This window comes from Oncorhynchus mykiss, chromosome 30 (genome assembly GCF_013265735.2).
Source record: "Oncorhynchus mykiss isolate Arlee chromosome 30, USDA_OmykA_1.1, whole genome shotgun sequence".
Lineage (NCBI taxonomy): Eukaryota > Metazoa > Chordata > Actinopteri > Salmoniformes > Salmonidae > Oncorhynchus > Oncorhynchus mykiss.
In genome coordinates this window covers 41,193,211-41,209,059 of record NC_050570.1, presented here as the reverse complement: position 1 = coordinate 41,209,059, position 15,849 = coordinate 41,193,211, and the positions used below count along the sequence as shown (strand labels likewise).

General features: G+C 43.8%; 1 protein-coding gene across 1 annotated transcript in view; it reads left to right on the top strand.

Moving 5' to 3' along the window:
• The first annotated feature begins 294 nt into the window (after positions 1–294).
• LOC110521829 (protein Niban 1-like) overlaps positions 295–15,849 on the top strand; it is a 50,288-nt gene continuing 34,733 nt past the window's right edge. The window contains exon 1 of the mRNA XM_021599735.2: positions 295–846. Coding sequence (XP_021455410.2) covers positions 792–846 — 55 coding nt within the window. The 5' untranslated portion in view covers positions 295–791. The remainder of the gene's footprint in view (positions 847–15,849) is intronic.

The window sequence follows — 15,849 nt, the reverse complement described above, 5'->3', positions numbered from 1 at the left end:
GTGGTCGGCTAACTCTGAACCTTCAGGCCGTAGCCCTGCCTGGCATCAATTGTGCCACAATAGCATGTTGCAAAGCTGATATCAATGTTTAAAAACGTAGGGTCGTTACATTTGTTATTCGTGGTCGTAAACATTATATTGAGTTCATTATATGAGGGGGAGGGTGATCAATGAGGGGGAGGGTCATGTGATAATATTTTTCAAGTTGGGGAGGGGGGTGATATTTTTTCTATGACAGCTTGAGTTGGACAAGCACCAACTGGTCTTAAACATTATATTGAGTAAATGTTATGAGGGGGAACCTGTTCAATTCATTTTTACAGTACAAGGGGAAGGTCATGTGAAAACATTTTTCAATTGTGGGGAGGGGGGTGATATTGTTTTATGACAGCTTGAGTTGGACAAGCTCCCCCCTAAATGAAAGATTGATTGAGGCTGCCTGTTCCCATTTTGTGGGAATCGGCTGTTTGGTGTCTTGTATTTTCCATACCAGACTGAGGTTATTATTTTGCCTCCTGGCATGAAGCAATACGAATCTACATCTTTAGGGGCCGATGAATAAACGAGATGATGAACGAGAACGAGGAAGTCGCGCTTGTGGGATGGGGAGTTCACAATAACAGCTGAAATGTCCACTCAATCCACGCCGCCTGTCATTGAATGACAGTCACTGAGCGGAAGACAGAGAGGCGTCTCCACGGTGCGGCGCCACGATTGATGCGACACAGTACACCTGAGGAGTGAACGATACCTGCGGAGAGTAGACTCTTCTCCAAAACCAGCTCGCCAACATGGGGTTATCACCTTCTAGTCTCCTAGATGAACATGGATCCAACTACATACGAGGTAAAGGAACACTTTTCCAAAATGATTATATGTGCTCATACTTTGTCTGCTCCAGACGCGGTTGCGTGGCAGTCTGTACCTGCGAGAGTGACAAGATTATGCAACTCTGATTTCCGCTGACAAATTTTACAAACCAATTGATTTAACTTTTTATTTATTTCACACCGTCTTCAATATTTTGTTCCACTGTCGCATAGGCTGCTACCCACTGGGCAAAGACGTGAGTATAACGTCTAGTTTTGATTTAGTTTTGAGTTGTTTTTGGATTTAGGTGTAAAGGGTGTAAAAATAATAACCCGAAATTCCCTTATGTTAATGACTTTTGCAAATCCAATCAGTTTTCCACACGTTTTCTGGATTTGTTATGTTACAGCCTTATTCGACAATTGATTAACAAAAAAAGCATCACCCATCTACACACAATACCCCATAATGACAAAGCGAAAACAGGTTTAGATTTTTTTGCAAATGTATTAAAAATATAAAACAAATACCTTATTTACATAAGTATTCAGACCCTTTGCGTTGAGCTTCGAAATTGAGCTCAGGTGCATCCTGTTTCCATTGATCATCCTTGAGATGTTTCTACAACTTGGAGTCCACCTGTGGTAAATTCAATTGATTGGACATGATTTGGAAAGGCACACACCTGTCTATATAAGGTTGACAGTGCATGTCAGAGCATAAACCAAGCCATGAGGTTGAAGGAATTGTCCGTAGAGCTCCGAGGCAGGATTGTGTCGAGGCACAGATCTGGGGAAGGGTACAAAACATTTCTACTGCATTGAAGGTCACTCTGACAGAGCCCTAGACTTTCTCTGTGGAGATGGGAGAACCTTCCAGAAGGACAACCATCTCTGCAGCACTCCACCAAATAAGGCCTTTATGGTAGAGGGGCCCAGACAGAAGTGACTCCTCAGTAAAAGGCACATGACAGCCAGAGTTTGCAAAAAAAAGCATCTAAAGAAACAAGATTCTGCTTCAGAGCACTCAGGTCCTCAGACTGGGGCGAATGTTCACCTTCCAACAGGACAACGACCCTAAGCACACAGCCAAGACAACACAGGAGTGGCTTCGGGACAAGTCTCTGAATGTCCTTGAGTGGCCAAGCCAGAGCCCGGACTTGAACCCGATCGAACGATCTGGAGAGACCTAAAAAAATAAATAACTGTGCAGCAATGCGCCCCATCCAACCTGAGAGAGCTTGAGAGGGTCTGCAGAGAAGAATGGGAGAAACTCCCCAAATACAGGTGTGCCAAGCTTGTAGCGTCATACCCACAAAAAAAATAAGAAGGAAAGTTATTTTAACAAGGCACACTTGTTAATTGAAATGCATGAAGGTGGTTGAGAGAATGCCAAGAGTGTGCAAAGCTGTCAAAGGCAAAGGGTGGCTACTTTGAAGAATCTAAAATTAAAAATATTTAGATTTGTTCAACACTTTTTTGTTACTACATGATTCCATATGTGTTATTTAATAGTTTTGATGTCTTCACTATTATTCTACAGTGTAGAAAATAGCAAAAATAAAGAAACCATGGAATGAGTAGGTGTGTCAACTTTTGATTGGTACTGTATGTTTGACTAGCACTTGAGGATCCTACTTTGTAAAAAGATCAAATCACCAATTGCTTGGTCAATGTCATCTGAGAAAGATCAAAAGTTCCAAATCTGCAGGAGGTGTGGATGGTCACTGGTGTGATGTGATGTGGCTGTAGGATACATCATGCTACATCACTAGCCTGAGAGACTGGGGATGTGGAGAGAACAGCAAATAAATATACATCGGCACATAGGAGGATGTCATGGGAATTATACAGTAGCCTCATGGAACCTTCCTGAAATAACCTTTTGGAGTTTCACCATAGTCCTGGTTCTGCTGTTTGTCTGTATCTGGCAGGGCTTTATCAAGTCAGGTCACCCCTTCTAGCCGTGCAGGCAGCTGAAAAGTGAGAAGCAGTCAAAAAAGTTCCTGGACCTGTTTTACCTTTCTCTCTTCAGGTTACCATGGTGTCTATTGAGAAACTTATGGGTGGGGACTGTGGACAAAGGATTATCTCTCTCTTTCTCTCATTCATTGTTTGTGTGTGTGTGTGCTTCAAGATGGCAGGTGCTAATGGACAGCGCTTGCGGATGTTAAGCTTTGGCCATGTCATTCTCTACCATAAACAACTATCTGAAATGAATAATAATAAGTGATTTCCATAATTGTACATTAATAGTGATGTGCCGATATGACATTTTTGGTCGATACTGATATCCAATATTTTCCTTCCCCCCCCAAAAAAACGATACCGATAACCGATATTTAAAATTTTAGCTGCCTTTTTCTAGTACATTCTAGTACATTCTAGTACAATTAAATAGTTTGTATGTCCCCATTACCAGTAAAACATCATTCAAACCTCTTTCACTAACTTGCTGTGTTTTATTGTGCATTTGTTCAGTCGTTTCATTCTCAACCAGGATTTCATCATACATGTCAAGCAGTGAAGTTTCAGCTCTGTCTGTCCGTGGCCTCTCTTCCTCGGTGCGAACTGTCACTGTGTCCGATTCCATCTTGTCCAGCTGTGTATGTAACATTTCACGTAAACCATGTTTCTTGTCTGCATCAAAGTAGAGGTCCTTGTACATAGCATCGAGCATGGTGGCGACACAGTAAAAAGAGAATGCCACCGAATCGCTTGTGCACAGTCTGTCGGCAGTTTTGCTGAGCAGGCGTTTCAATGCCATGACGGAGGGTATCACATCGGCTGCAGGCGCAGTTGGTGAGTTTATTTCGAGTCAGTTGATTGAATGGAGCTAGCTAGTGTGTTCATGTTTCAAACATGTTCTCAAATGCCATTGAAATGGCAGCAGCAGTATGACAAGCAGCACATTCATGAGTATGCAATACGACTTGCCTCAGTACGAAATCCTCGACGAGCCACTGAGCTGTCAGACTCAGCATGCTCATGGGGCTGATATCGCTGGTACAAATTGTCAGTCGTGAAGCTAATAGCAGTTACTGTGTAACTCCGGTAGGACAACATCTGAAAAATAGCTCACTTGATAATGTGTACCGGTGCTCGACCAGGCGGCGAAAGCCAACATCACCCACGACAAAGAACAGTTGATTGTCAAGGGCAATGAATTCCATTATCTTGGCGTTAATGGATTTCGCCTTTGAGTCGTCTCGCTGAAATTTTTTTACCCTTTCAAATGACTGCTCAACTTGTTGACTGCTCAATCCACACAGCAGACATTGTGGGCTAGGTTAGGAATGCTGTGTTGCATGTGTAGCGCCAAATTTTACGTGGCGTCATTACGTCATGTACCTACGTTATATAGGTATACACGTCAGCTTTGACATCGGTTTTGCACATCGGCGTTAAACTAGATAGACATCGGGCCGATTCCGATATGTTAACCGATATATCGTGCATCCCTACAAATTGATGCTAAAGATTCCTTTACATATATGATATGACAAAGAAAAAGGGTCTGATGAAAATATGTGAGTTAAGTCTGTCACTAATCTTTGGATCAGGGTTTCCCAAACTCAGTCGTGGGTGAACAGGGAGTACAGGAGGAGGCTGAGCACGCACCCTTGTGGGGCCCCAGTGTTGAGGGTCAGTGAGGTGGAGATGTTGTTTCCTACCTTCACCACCTGGGTTGATGAGCTTGGAGGGTGCTATGGTGTTGAATGCTGAGCTGTAGTCCATGAACAGCATTCTTACATAGGTATCCCTCTTGTCCAGATGGAATAGGGCAGTGTGATGGCGATTGCATCGCCTGTGAACCTGTTAGGGCGATATGCAAACTGAAGTGGGTCTAGGGTGGCCGGTAAGGTGGAGGTGATATGATCCTTGACTAGTCTCTCAAAGCACTTCATGATGACAGAAGTGAGTGCTACGGGACAGTAGTCATTTAGTTCAGTTATCTTTGCCTTCTTGGGTACAGGAACAATGGTGGCCATCTTGAAGCATGTGGGAACAGCAGCCTGGGGTAGAGAGCGATTGAACATGTCTGTAAACACACCAGCCAGCTGGTCTGCGCATACTCCGAGTACACGGCTAGGGCTGCCGTCTGGGGCAGCAGCCTTGCAAGGGTTAACATATTTAAATATTTTACTCACGTCAGCCACGGAGAAGGAGAGGCGCAGTTCTTGGAGAAGGAGAGGCGCAGTTCTTGTCAGTCGGCCGCGACAGTGGCACTGTATTATTTTCAAAGTGGGCAAAGGTGTTTAGCTTGTCTGGAAGCATGACGTCGGTGTTCGTGACATGGCTGGTTTTGTTTTAGTAGTCCGTGATTTCCTGTAGACCCTTCCACTTACGTCTCGTGTCTGAGCCATTGAATTGCGACTCCACTTTGTCCCTGTACTGGCATTTCACTTGTTTAATTGCCTTGCTGAGAGAATAACTACACTGTTTATATTCAGCCATACTCCCAGACCTCTTTCCATGATTAAATGCGGTGGTTCGCGCTTTCAGTTTTGCGCGAATGCCGCAATCCATTCACAGTTTCTGGTTAGGGTAGATTTTAATAGTCACAGTGGGTACAACATCTCCAATGCAATTCCTTATACATTTTCTCAAATTTGCTTTGTTAAAATCCCCAGCTACAATAAATGCAGCCTCAGGATATATGGTTTCCAGGTTACATAGAGTCCAGTGGAGTTCCTTGAGGGCCATTTTGGTGTCTGCTTGAGGGGGAATGTACACAGCTGTGATGATAACTGACGAGAATTCTCTTGGAAGGTTATATGGTTGGCATTTGATTGTGAGGAATTCTGGGTCGGGTGAACAGGACTCGAGTTCCTGTATGTTGTTATGATTACACCATGAGTCGTTAATCATGAAGCATACACCCCTGTACTTCATCTTCCCAGAGAGGTGTTTATCTCTGTCGGCGCGATGCATGGAAAAGCCCGGTGGCTGTACCGATTCCAACAACATATCCCGAGAGAGCCATGTTTCCGTAAAACAGAGAATGTTACGATCTCTGATGTCTCTCTGGAAGGCAACCCTTGCTCAAATGTTGTCTACCTTGTTGTCAAGAGACTGGACATTGACAAGTAGTATATTCGGGAGCAGTTGGCAATGTGTACGTCTAGGAGTCCTTTCCGTCTGCCCCTTCTGCAGCGCCATTGTCTTGGGTCTGCTTCTGGGATTAGGTCCATTGTCCTCAGTGGTGGTCCAAACAGAGGATCTGCTTTGGGAAAGTCTTATTCCTGGTCGTACTGTTGGTAAGTTGATGTCGCTCTTATATCCAAAAGTTCTTCCCGGCTGTATGTAATAAGAATTCATATTTCCTGGGGTAACGATGGAAGAAATAATACATAAAAAACAGAATACTGCATAGTTTCCTATGGACTCGAAGCGAGGCAACCATCTCTGTCGGCACCATCTCACAAGTGATAGGCTAATATTGTCACTGACTATTTTTGATTTAATCTTGTCTTTACATACACTAAATAATATATGTGTGACATTTATTTTGATTTAGAATGGACCATTATCATGCACCTGTTTCGAAACAGGGGCAGGGAAAAAAAATGCATGTCATCTATTCACTTAAATAGCGAATGGAGGACGCTATCCCCGTGGTTCATTTTCATGCCAGCCAGGTAGGCTATACTAATGTTATAAAGATAAGCAATGTGCTTGATATTAGGAAACTTAATACATAAATATATTATGCCTAGCCTATAGAAAGCTGATGGGATTATTCTCATTTTAATAGAAGCAATCACTCTGTTTTCTCTCGCAATTGCATAGCCTATAGAAATGTTGCGCAACATGAGCTCATGGGCTCTCATTAAGTGTTTGATTAGATTTTTGATTACATTTGCAATAATGTCAGAGTGATGAGAGGGATGATAGAGTGCTGAGTACCAGGCAGTTAGCAAGATTGGTAGGATATCAATGACCATCAGCAGCATCAGAGCATGGAGGAGCCTTATTACCACAATTAAATGGTCACGTGGAATTTGACTGCCTTCGTGACCTCCTGTGTGGCGGTTATAAGGTCACCGCAACAGCCCTAGGCACACTACGTCATTTCAACATGGATAATTTGGTAATATATGTTGAAAGAGAAAAACCCTTGAATGAGAAGGTGTGTCCAAACTTTCCAGACTGGTACTGTACATTTAGGTGCAAGTGAACAAATCCATTTGAGATTCTGCACAGTAGTTAAGGGTACAAATTCAACATATTTTATGCAAAGTTTGTCTGTTGAAATTTGGTTACCCTGATGACATAATCCTGTGTTTGAAATTTCACCCTCAAAACAGGCAATTACTTTTTTTCAAATCCAATGTGTTTTCCAACAAGATTCCATGCCACAATACGTTGACAAATTACATTGAAACAATGCTGATTCAACCAGTTTGTGCCCAGTGGGTTGTGACCCCTTGAGCAAGAGAGAGAGTGAGAGTCAGAGCGAGCGAGAGCCAAAGAGACAGAGACTGGATGACCTTGGGCTCAATAAAGAGAAAATGTAAAGCCTCCAAAGCTCATAGTGAAACCGGGAGCAGTAGCACACCCCCAAAAAATGTGAGCTTAGCCGCTCAGGTATGGCTGTGGCTAGGACCAGGTGGTGTTTTTTTAAAACCTATTTGTTCTCCACTATCCTGAACTACTACTATACATTGTCTTGCAGGTTGTAATTCTAAAGTTGTGCTGCATACAGTAGTTGTAAAGAAAAGACACTTCATGTCCTCTTACTCAACATCCCAGGCGTTTCCTCATTGTGAGGACAAAGATGCCTATTATATTACACAGTGCAGAGATATATTTTTCATTGGGGAAATATTAGACTTGCTTCTTTCTGGCTGTCATTCAATATCAATGTTACATTCTTATTACACACATGAATCCCAGCATCCCATGACACCCTGCTATGTCATATCTACTACTGCTGAAGCCTGAAGTGAAAACGTCACAGTCAATACATCACTTGAGGTCGCCAGTACAGCAACACTATTGGTGACTGATACTGAGGAGCAGGTCATGACGATTAATAGAACACACCTCACAATCTCATCTGAGCACAGAACCCGTTTTACTGTGACAACACCTACTCCACAGAATTAGGCTGCAGAACCTCCTTTCCATAATGCAATAAATGGGGTTGTGGATGGATGATGTAATGGTATAGCCAGTTGAGCTTGCCCTCCTTCAACAGAACACTATTTACACACAATTGTAAACTTCCCCCCTGTGAGCCAGCTCTGGATTGGCCAGCCTGATCGCTGGAAGCTTAGTATGTAAAACCACGACTGTTTATCATTATTTTACCTTTCAAAGCTCGGTAGATATGCAAACGCTATGGGACAGGCTGGCAGCCAGCGGGGGAGTGTGTGACTAGTAGGGTTGCACATTGAGGAATATTCAGGTGGAAACTTTCCCTGGGAATAAACAGAAATATGCAAATGAATACCATTTAAATTATTTTTGCATTGGATATATTTCCATATCAAATGGAGACAAACCTTCTACCTTAAGTAGACAATTGCAAATGATTAAATCCTTCCAATAGAAATACATTTAATTACGAATTTGACATTAATGAAATTAGTTGACTCTTCACATGGGATGATTGAATGATCCCTAATGATCAATCGCATCTCCCAAAAACATTTCCAGCATACATCTGTTAAATGATAACCAGAGCTTTAGTTTCTAGACTGTCTTCCTCTCAGGCTTCCATGTCTTCTCCCTGGACCTCAATGTCCACCTCTTGAACATCAGACTGAGGCCTCATCTTCACTGTCCAACCTTGTTGAGGATAGATTGTTGTCAGGCTCAAAGCCTCAAATTTTCCCAGATGGCCACCAATTTTTAAACCCTTGTATTGGTCAGCCTGTTGCGTGCTTTGGTGTGTGTTCCCAAACAAGGACCAGTTGCGCTCTGAGGCGGCTGATGTTGGGATTTGGATGGAGGCAACAGGGGAAAGAGCTTCAGATCCACAAAGTCCCTTCCACCAGGTGGCTGATGAGATATGTTGGCACGACTGCCATATTGCATCTCCATCCCAAAGCCCTTGTTACGCACGCCTCTTAGAGAGGGAACGCAACAGCCTGCTACACTCACCTCCCTGTGGAGTGAAAGAGGTATGTGACTGTAGGTGCAGGAAAAGATAAGAGGCAGAATATATTACCGTTAACAGGGAATTTATTTCTTCACACGGTAATTTGGGGGAAAAGGGGCTACCTAACTAGCACACTAACCAAAATACAGGGGATGGGCCACCCAGGTCTTACCTAGTGTGCATAGACATAATACATACTAGAGGTATATCTATGCCTGCAGGCCTCTTGCCTAAGCACCCCCAAGGTGCCTTCCCCCCTGGGAACAAATGAAACAGAATAATACAAACATAAAGTGAACAATTTCACTTATCAAAAACACAGTCATATGGCATACACAAACGTCAGCAGGACCAGCTACAACATACTTTACAAAACGTCATACAGACCAACAACAAAACACAGGACATACCAAGAAGCTCTCTCTTCCTAATAAATGAACACTGGCTTTTAAAGCTGCAGATGGAGTCGGTAATTCAAAACAGCTGTATCTCCTGACGAGAGGGCGGGGTCAGAGCTCCAATCATCAATGGGGCCGACCAATCAGCTGCTTAGGACTTCAGGAAGCCATTTCCTGAAATACACACATAAGTACATACAAACCCACAACACAGAAACTGGGGAACGTAACACCTTGCTTGGAAGTGTACTTCGCCATCCTGCCAAGAACATTGCCCACATCCAGGTCGAGGTGAAGAGACACGGCAGTGATGACACAATAGGCTTTGTTGATCTCTACACCAGACAGGATGCTCTTGCCAGCATACTTGGGGTCGAACATGTACAGTACACTGCGGCGTATATGGGCTTCAGGCAGAAGTCTTCATGCTTTTTTATGTATTTCAGAACTGCAGTTTCCTCTGCTTGGAGCAACAGTGAAGTGGGCAGGGCAGTACAGATTTCTTCTCTTACATCTGCAAGCAGAGTCTGAACATCAGACAAGATAGTATTGTCTCCCTCAATCCGTGCAATGGTTACTGCTATAGGTTTCAGGCTGCTTACCACTCTCTCCCAAAATACATAATCTAGGATGATCCTCTTGATGGGGCTGTCCGTATCAGCAGACTGTGATATGGCCCTTTCTTGGAGACTCCTTCCACTCCAGGAGACTGTCAAACATTATGACAACACCACCCCAACGGGTGTTGCTGGGCAGCTTCAATGTGGTGCTCTTATTCTTCTCACTTTGCCTGGTGAGGTAGATTGCTGCTATAACTTGATGACCCTTCACATACCTAACCATTTCCTTGGTTCTCTTGTAGAGCGTATCCATTGTTTTCAGTGCCATGATGTCCTTGAGGAGCAGATTCAATGCATGAGCAGCACAGCCAATGGGTGTGATGTGAGGGTAGGACTCCTCTGTTTTAGACCAAGCAGCCTTCATGTTCGCAGCATTGTCTGTCACCAGTGCCAATACCTTCTGTGGGTCAAGGTCATTGACTGCCTTCAGCTCATCTGCAATGTAGAGACCGGTGTGTCTGTTGTCCCTTGTGTCTGTGCTCTTGTAGAATACTAGTTGAGGGGTGGAGATTATGTAGTTAATTATTCCTTGCCCACGAACATTCGATCACCCATCAGAGAAGATTGCAATTACCGTCTGCTTTCTCTATGATTTGCTTGACCTTCACTTGAACTCTGTTGAACTCTGCATCCAACAAATGAGTAGATTAAGCATGTCTGGTTGGAGGGGTCTATGCTGGGTGAAGAACATTCAGAAATCTCTTCCAATACACATTGCCTGTGAGCATCAGAGGTGAACCAGTTGCATACACAGCTCGAGTATGACATTCATCAGCAATTCTGACTACGTTTTTCAACGTCAAAAACTACGTTTTTCAGTCAAAAAAACTTCTGATTCCAGGAGGACCGTGAGCTGTTGCTATTGATAAGGTGTGTGATTCATCATAGAAGTAGAGGGACTTTTGTCAGAGGTTGCTTGTTGTGAGCGCTGAGGGAACTTTATGCACTTGGCCAGATGATTCTGCATTTGGCACAGTATTTGCAAATGTACACAGCTTTTCCTTCCACATTAACTGCAGTGAAATGTCTCCACACATCAGATAGTGCCGTGGCATTTTCAAATCAAAGTCAAATCAAAGTTTATTTGTTACATGTGCTGAATACAACAGTGAAATGCTTACTTACAAGTCCTAACCAAGTGCAAATTTGAAGTAAAAAATAGGTATTAGGTAAACAATAGATAAGTAAAGAAATACAAAAGAAAAAGAAAACAGTGAAAATAACAGTAGCGAGGCAATATATAGTTGGTACCGGTACAGAGTCAATGTGCGGGGGCACCGGTTAGTTGGGCTAATTGAGGTAATATGTACATATAGTTAAAGTGAGTATGCATAGATGATAAACAGAGAGTAGCAGCAGCGTAAAAGAGGAGGTTGAGGGGTGGCGGGACACAATGCAAATAGTCTGGGTAGCCAATGTGCGGGGGGCACCGATTAGTTGGGCTAAATGAGGTGATATTTGCCTGAATGTGTAGTTAAAGTAACCATGAATAGATGATAAACAGAGAGTAGCAGCAGCGTAAAAGAGGGGTTGGCGGAGGGGGAGTGGCGGGACACAATGCAAATAGTCCGGGTAGCCATTTGATTAGCTGTTCAGGAGTCTTATGGCTTGGGTGTAAAAGCTGTTGAGAAGCCTTATGATCCTAGACTTGGCGCTCTGGTACCGCTTGCCATTTTTTCTCTCACCCATCTACACACAATAACCCACAATTACAGCTGTGAGTCTTTCTGGGTAAGTCTAAGAGCTTTGCATACCTGGATTGTACAATATTTGCCCATTATTTGTTGAAAATTCTTCGAGCTCTTTCAAGTTGGTTGTTGATCATTGCTATAGTGCCTTGCAAAAGTATTCATCCCCCTTGGCGTTTTTCCTATTTTATTGCATTACAACCTGTAACTTATGTGTATTTTTATTTGGATTTCATGTAATGGACATACACAAAATAGTCCAAATTGGTGAAGTGAAATGAAAAAAATTAAATTAAAAAATTGAAAAGTGGTGAGTGCATATGTATTCACCCCCTTTGCTATGAAGCCCCTAAATAAGATCTGGTCACATAATTAGTTAGATTGCACACAGGTAGACTTTATTTAAGTGTCACATGATCACATGATCTCATGATTTCAGTATATATACAACTGTTCTGAAAGGCCCCAGAGTCTGCAATACCACTAAGCAAGGGGCACCACCAAGCAAGCGGCATCATGAAGATCAAGGAGCTCTCTAAACAGGTCAGGGACAAAGTTGTGGAGAAGTACAGATCAGGGTTGGATTGTAAAAAAATATCCAAAGCACCATTAAATCCATTATTAAAAAATGGAAATGATATGGCACCACAACAAACCTGCCAAGAGAAGGCAGCCCACCAAAACTCACGGACCAGGCAAGGAGGGCATTAATCAGAGAGGCAACAAAGAGACCAAAGATAACCCTGAAGGAGCTGCAAAGCTCCACAGCAGAGATTGGAGTATCTGTCCAAAGGACCACTTTAAGCCATACACTCCACAGAGCTGGGCTTTACGGAAGAGTGTCCAGAAAAAAAGCCATTGCTTAAAGAAAAAAATAAGCAAACACGTTTGGTGTTCGCCAAAAGGCAAGTGGGAGATTCCCCAAACATATGGAAGAAGGTACTCTGGTCAGATGAGACTAAAATTGAGCTTTTTGGCCATCAAGGAAAACGCTATGTCTGGCGCAAACCCAACACCTCTCATCACCCCGAGAATACCATCAGCATCATGCTGTGGGGATGTTTTTCATCAGCAGGGACTGGGAAACTGGTCAGAATTGAAGGAATGATGGATGGCGCTAAATACAGGTAAATTCTTGAGGGAAACTTGTTTCAGTCTTCCAGAGATTTGAGACTGGGACAGAGGTTCACTTCCAGCAGGACAATGACCCTAAGCATACTGCTAAAGCAACACTAGAGTGGGTTAAGGGGAACATTTAAATGTCTTGGAATGGCCTTGTCTAAGCCCAGACCTCAATCCAATTGAGAATCTGTGGTATGACTTAAAGATTGCTGTACACCAGCTGAACCCATCTAACTTGAAGGAGCTGGAGCAGTTTTGCTTTGAAGAATGGGCAAAAATCCCAGTGGCTAGATGTGCCAAGCTTATAGAGATGTACCCCAAGAGACTTGCAGCTGTAATTGCTGCAAAAGGTGGTTCTGCAAAGTATTGACTTTGGGGGAGTGAATAGTTTTGCATGCTAAAGTTTTCAGTTTTTTTGTCATATTTTGTTGTTTGTTTCACAATAAAAAATATGTTGCTTCAACATGGTAGGCATGTTGTGTAAATCAAACGATAATTCCATTTAAATTCCAAGTTATAAGGCAACAAATTAGGAAAATTGCTAAGGGGGTGAAACCATTCGCAAGGCACTGTAGCTATTTTCAAGTCTTGCCAAAGATTTTCAAGCAGATTTAAGTCAAAACTGTAACTCTGCCACTCAGGAACATTCACTGTATTCTTGGTAAGAAACTCGTGTTGATTTGGCCTTGTTTTTTAGGTTATTATCCTGTTGAAAGGTGATTTCATTTCCCAGTGTCTGGTGGAAAGCAGACTGAACCAGGTTTTCCTCCAGGATTTTGCCTGTGTATAGGTCCTTTCCATTTCCTTTTTATCCTGAAAAACTCCCCAGTTTGCAGCCACCACTATGCTTGAAAATATGTGGAGTGATTCTCTGTAATGTGTTTTTGGATTTGCCCCAAACATAACACTTTGAATTCAGGACATTGAATTGCTTTGTCATATTTTTTGCAGTATTACTTTAGTGCCTTGTTGCAAACAGGATGCATGTTTTGGAATATTTTTATTCTGTACAAGCTTCCTTCCTTTCACTATGTCAATTAGGTTAATATTGTGGAGTAACTATGATGTTGTTGATCCATCCTCAGTTTTCTCCTATCACATTCAACCTCACTATTTTAACCCACTTAAATGTAACTAAACATAATCAAACATGTAATCTACGTAATCCCCAAAAGTGATTATTTATCATGAGGGGGCCATAAACAATAGCTAGTAATGCTGCATACTCCAAGAAAGCTTAAATTCTCACCTTTCTGAAAAAATATTTATAAATTACTGAGATGTCGTCACTTTTGAGGACACAAGCTCAAGTACACAGTACAAATATGATAAAAATATTTGATATTTTGTATTTCCTATTCAACAACACTGTATGAACAAGGCTTGAAAGTTTTCACAGTGCGGAAAGTATTCAGACCCCTTGACTTTTTCCACATTTTGTTTTGTTACAGCCTTATTCTAAAATTGATAGAAAACAATTCTTACAAATGTATTCAAAATAAATAACTGAAATATCAAATTTACATAAGTTTTAAGACCCTTTACTCAGTACTTTGTTGAAGCACATTTGGCAGCGACTATAGCCTCGAGTCTTCTTGGATATGACGCTACAAGTTTGGCACACCTGTATTTGGGGAGTTTCTCCCATTCTTCTCTGCAGATCCTCTCAAGCTCTGTTAGGTTGGATGGGGAGCATTGCTGCACAGCTATTTTCAGGTCTCTCCAGAGATGTTCAATTGGGTTCAAGTCTGTGCTCTGGCTGGGCCACTCAAGGACAGTCAGAGACTTGTCCCAAAGCCACTCCTTTGTTGTCTTGGCTGTGTGCTCAGGGTCGTTGTCCTATTGGAAGATGAACCTTCACCCCAGGTCCTGAGCGATCTGGAGCAGGTTTTCATCAAGGATCTCTCTGTACTTTGTTCTATTAATCTTTCCCTCAATCCTGACTACTCTCTGTCCCTGCCGCTGAAAAACATCCCCATAGCATGATGCTGCCACCACCATGCTTCACCGTAGTGATGGTGCCAGGTTTCTTCCAGAAGTGACACTTGATATTCAGGCCATAGAGTTCAATTTTGGTTTCATCAGACCAGAGAATCTTGTTTCTCAGGGTCTGAGAGTCTTTAGGTGGCTTTTGGCAACTCCAAGCGGGCTGTCATGTGCCTTTTACTGGGGAGTGGCTTCCGTCTGACCACTCTACCATAAAGGCTTGATTGGTGGAGCGCTGCAGAGATGGGGAATGGGGACACTCTCTGCAGGCCCCGGACTGTGGCCCGTCGCTGGAGGTTCCGGACTGTGTCCCGTCGCTGGAGGTTCCGGACTGTGGCCCGTCGCTGGAGGTTCCGGACTCTGGCCCGTCGCTGGAGGTTCCGGACTGGGAAACGTCGCCGGAGGCTCCGGACTGGGATCTGTCATCCAGAAGCTCTGGACTGGGATCTGTCAGCCGGAAGCTCTGGACTGGGAACTGTCGCAGAAAGCTCTGGACTGTGGCGACGCACTGGAGGCTTGATGCGTGGGACCGGTACCGGTGGCACTGGGCTGATGACACACACCTCAGGGCCAGTGCAGAGAGGAGGCACAGGACGCACTGGACTGAGAAGGCGTACAGGAAGCCTGGTGCGTGGAGCTGCCACAGGGCTCACCAGGCTGGGGAGACCTACTGGAGGCCTGGTACGTGGAATCGGAACAGGTCTCACCGGACTTTGGAGATGCACTGGAAGCCTGGTGTGTGGAGCAGGAACCGGATACACTGGGCCATGGAGGCGCACTGGAGGTCTCAAGCGTAGAGCTGGCACAACCCGTACTGGCTGGATGGTTACTTTCGCCCGGCAAATGCAGGGCGCTAGCACAGGACGCACTGGGCTGTGCAGGCGCACCGGAGACACAGGATATCCTGGGCCGTAGAGACGCACTGGAGGCCAGATGCGCTGAGCCGGCACCATCCGTCCTGGCTGGATGCCCACTCTAGCCCGGCCGATGCGGGGAGCTGGAATATAGCTGCTCCTCCTGGCCACGCCGCTTGGTCCATTTGTGGTGGGTAGTTCTGTCATGAAGCGTACATTTTACTTTATTATAAATGTCGCCAACAAAACAAGAAACAACAAA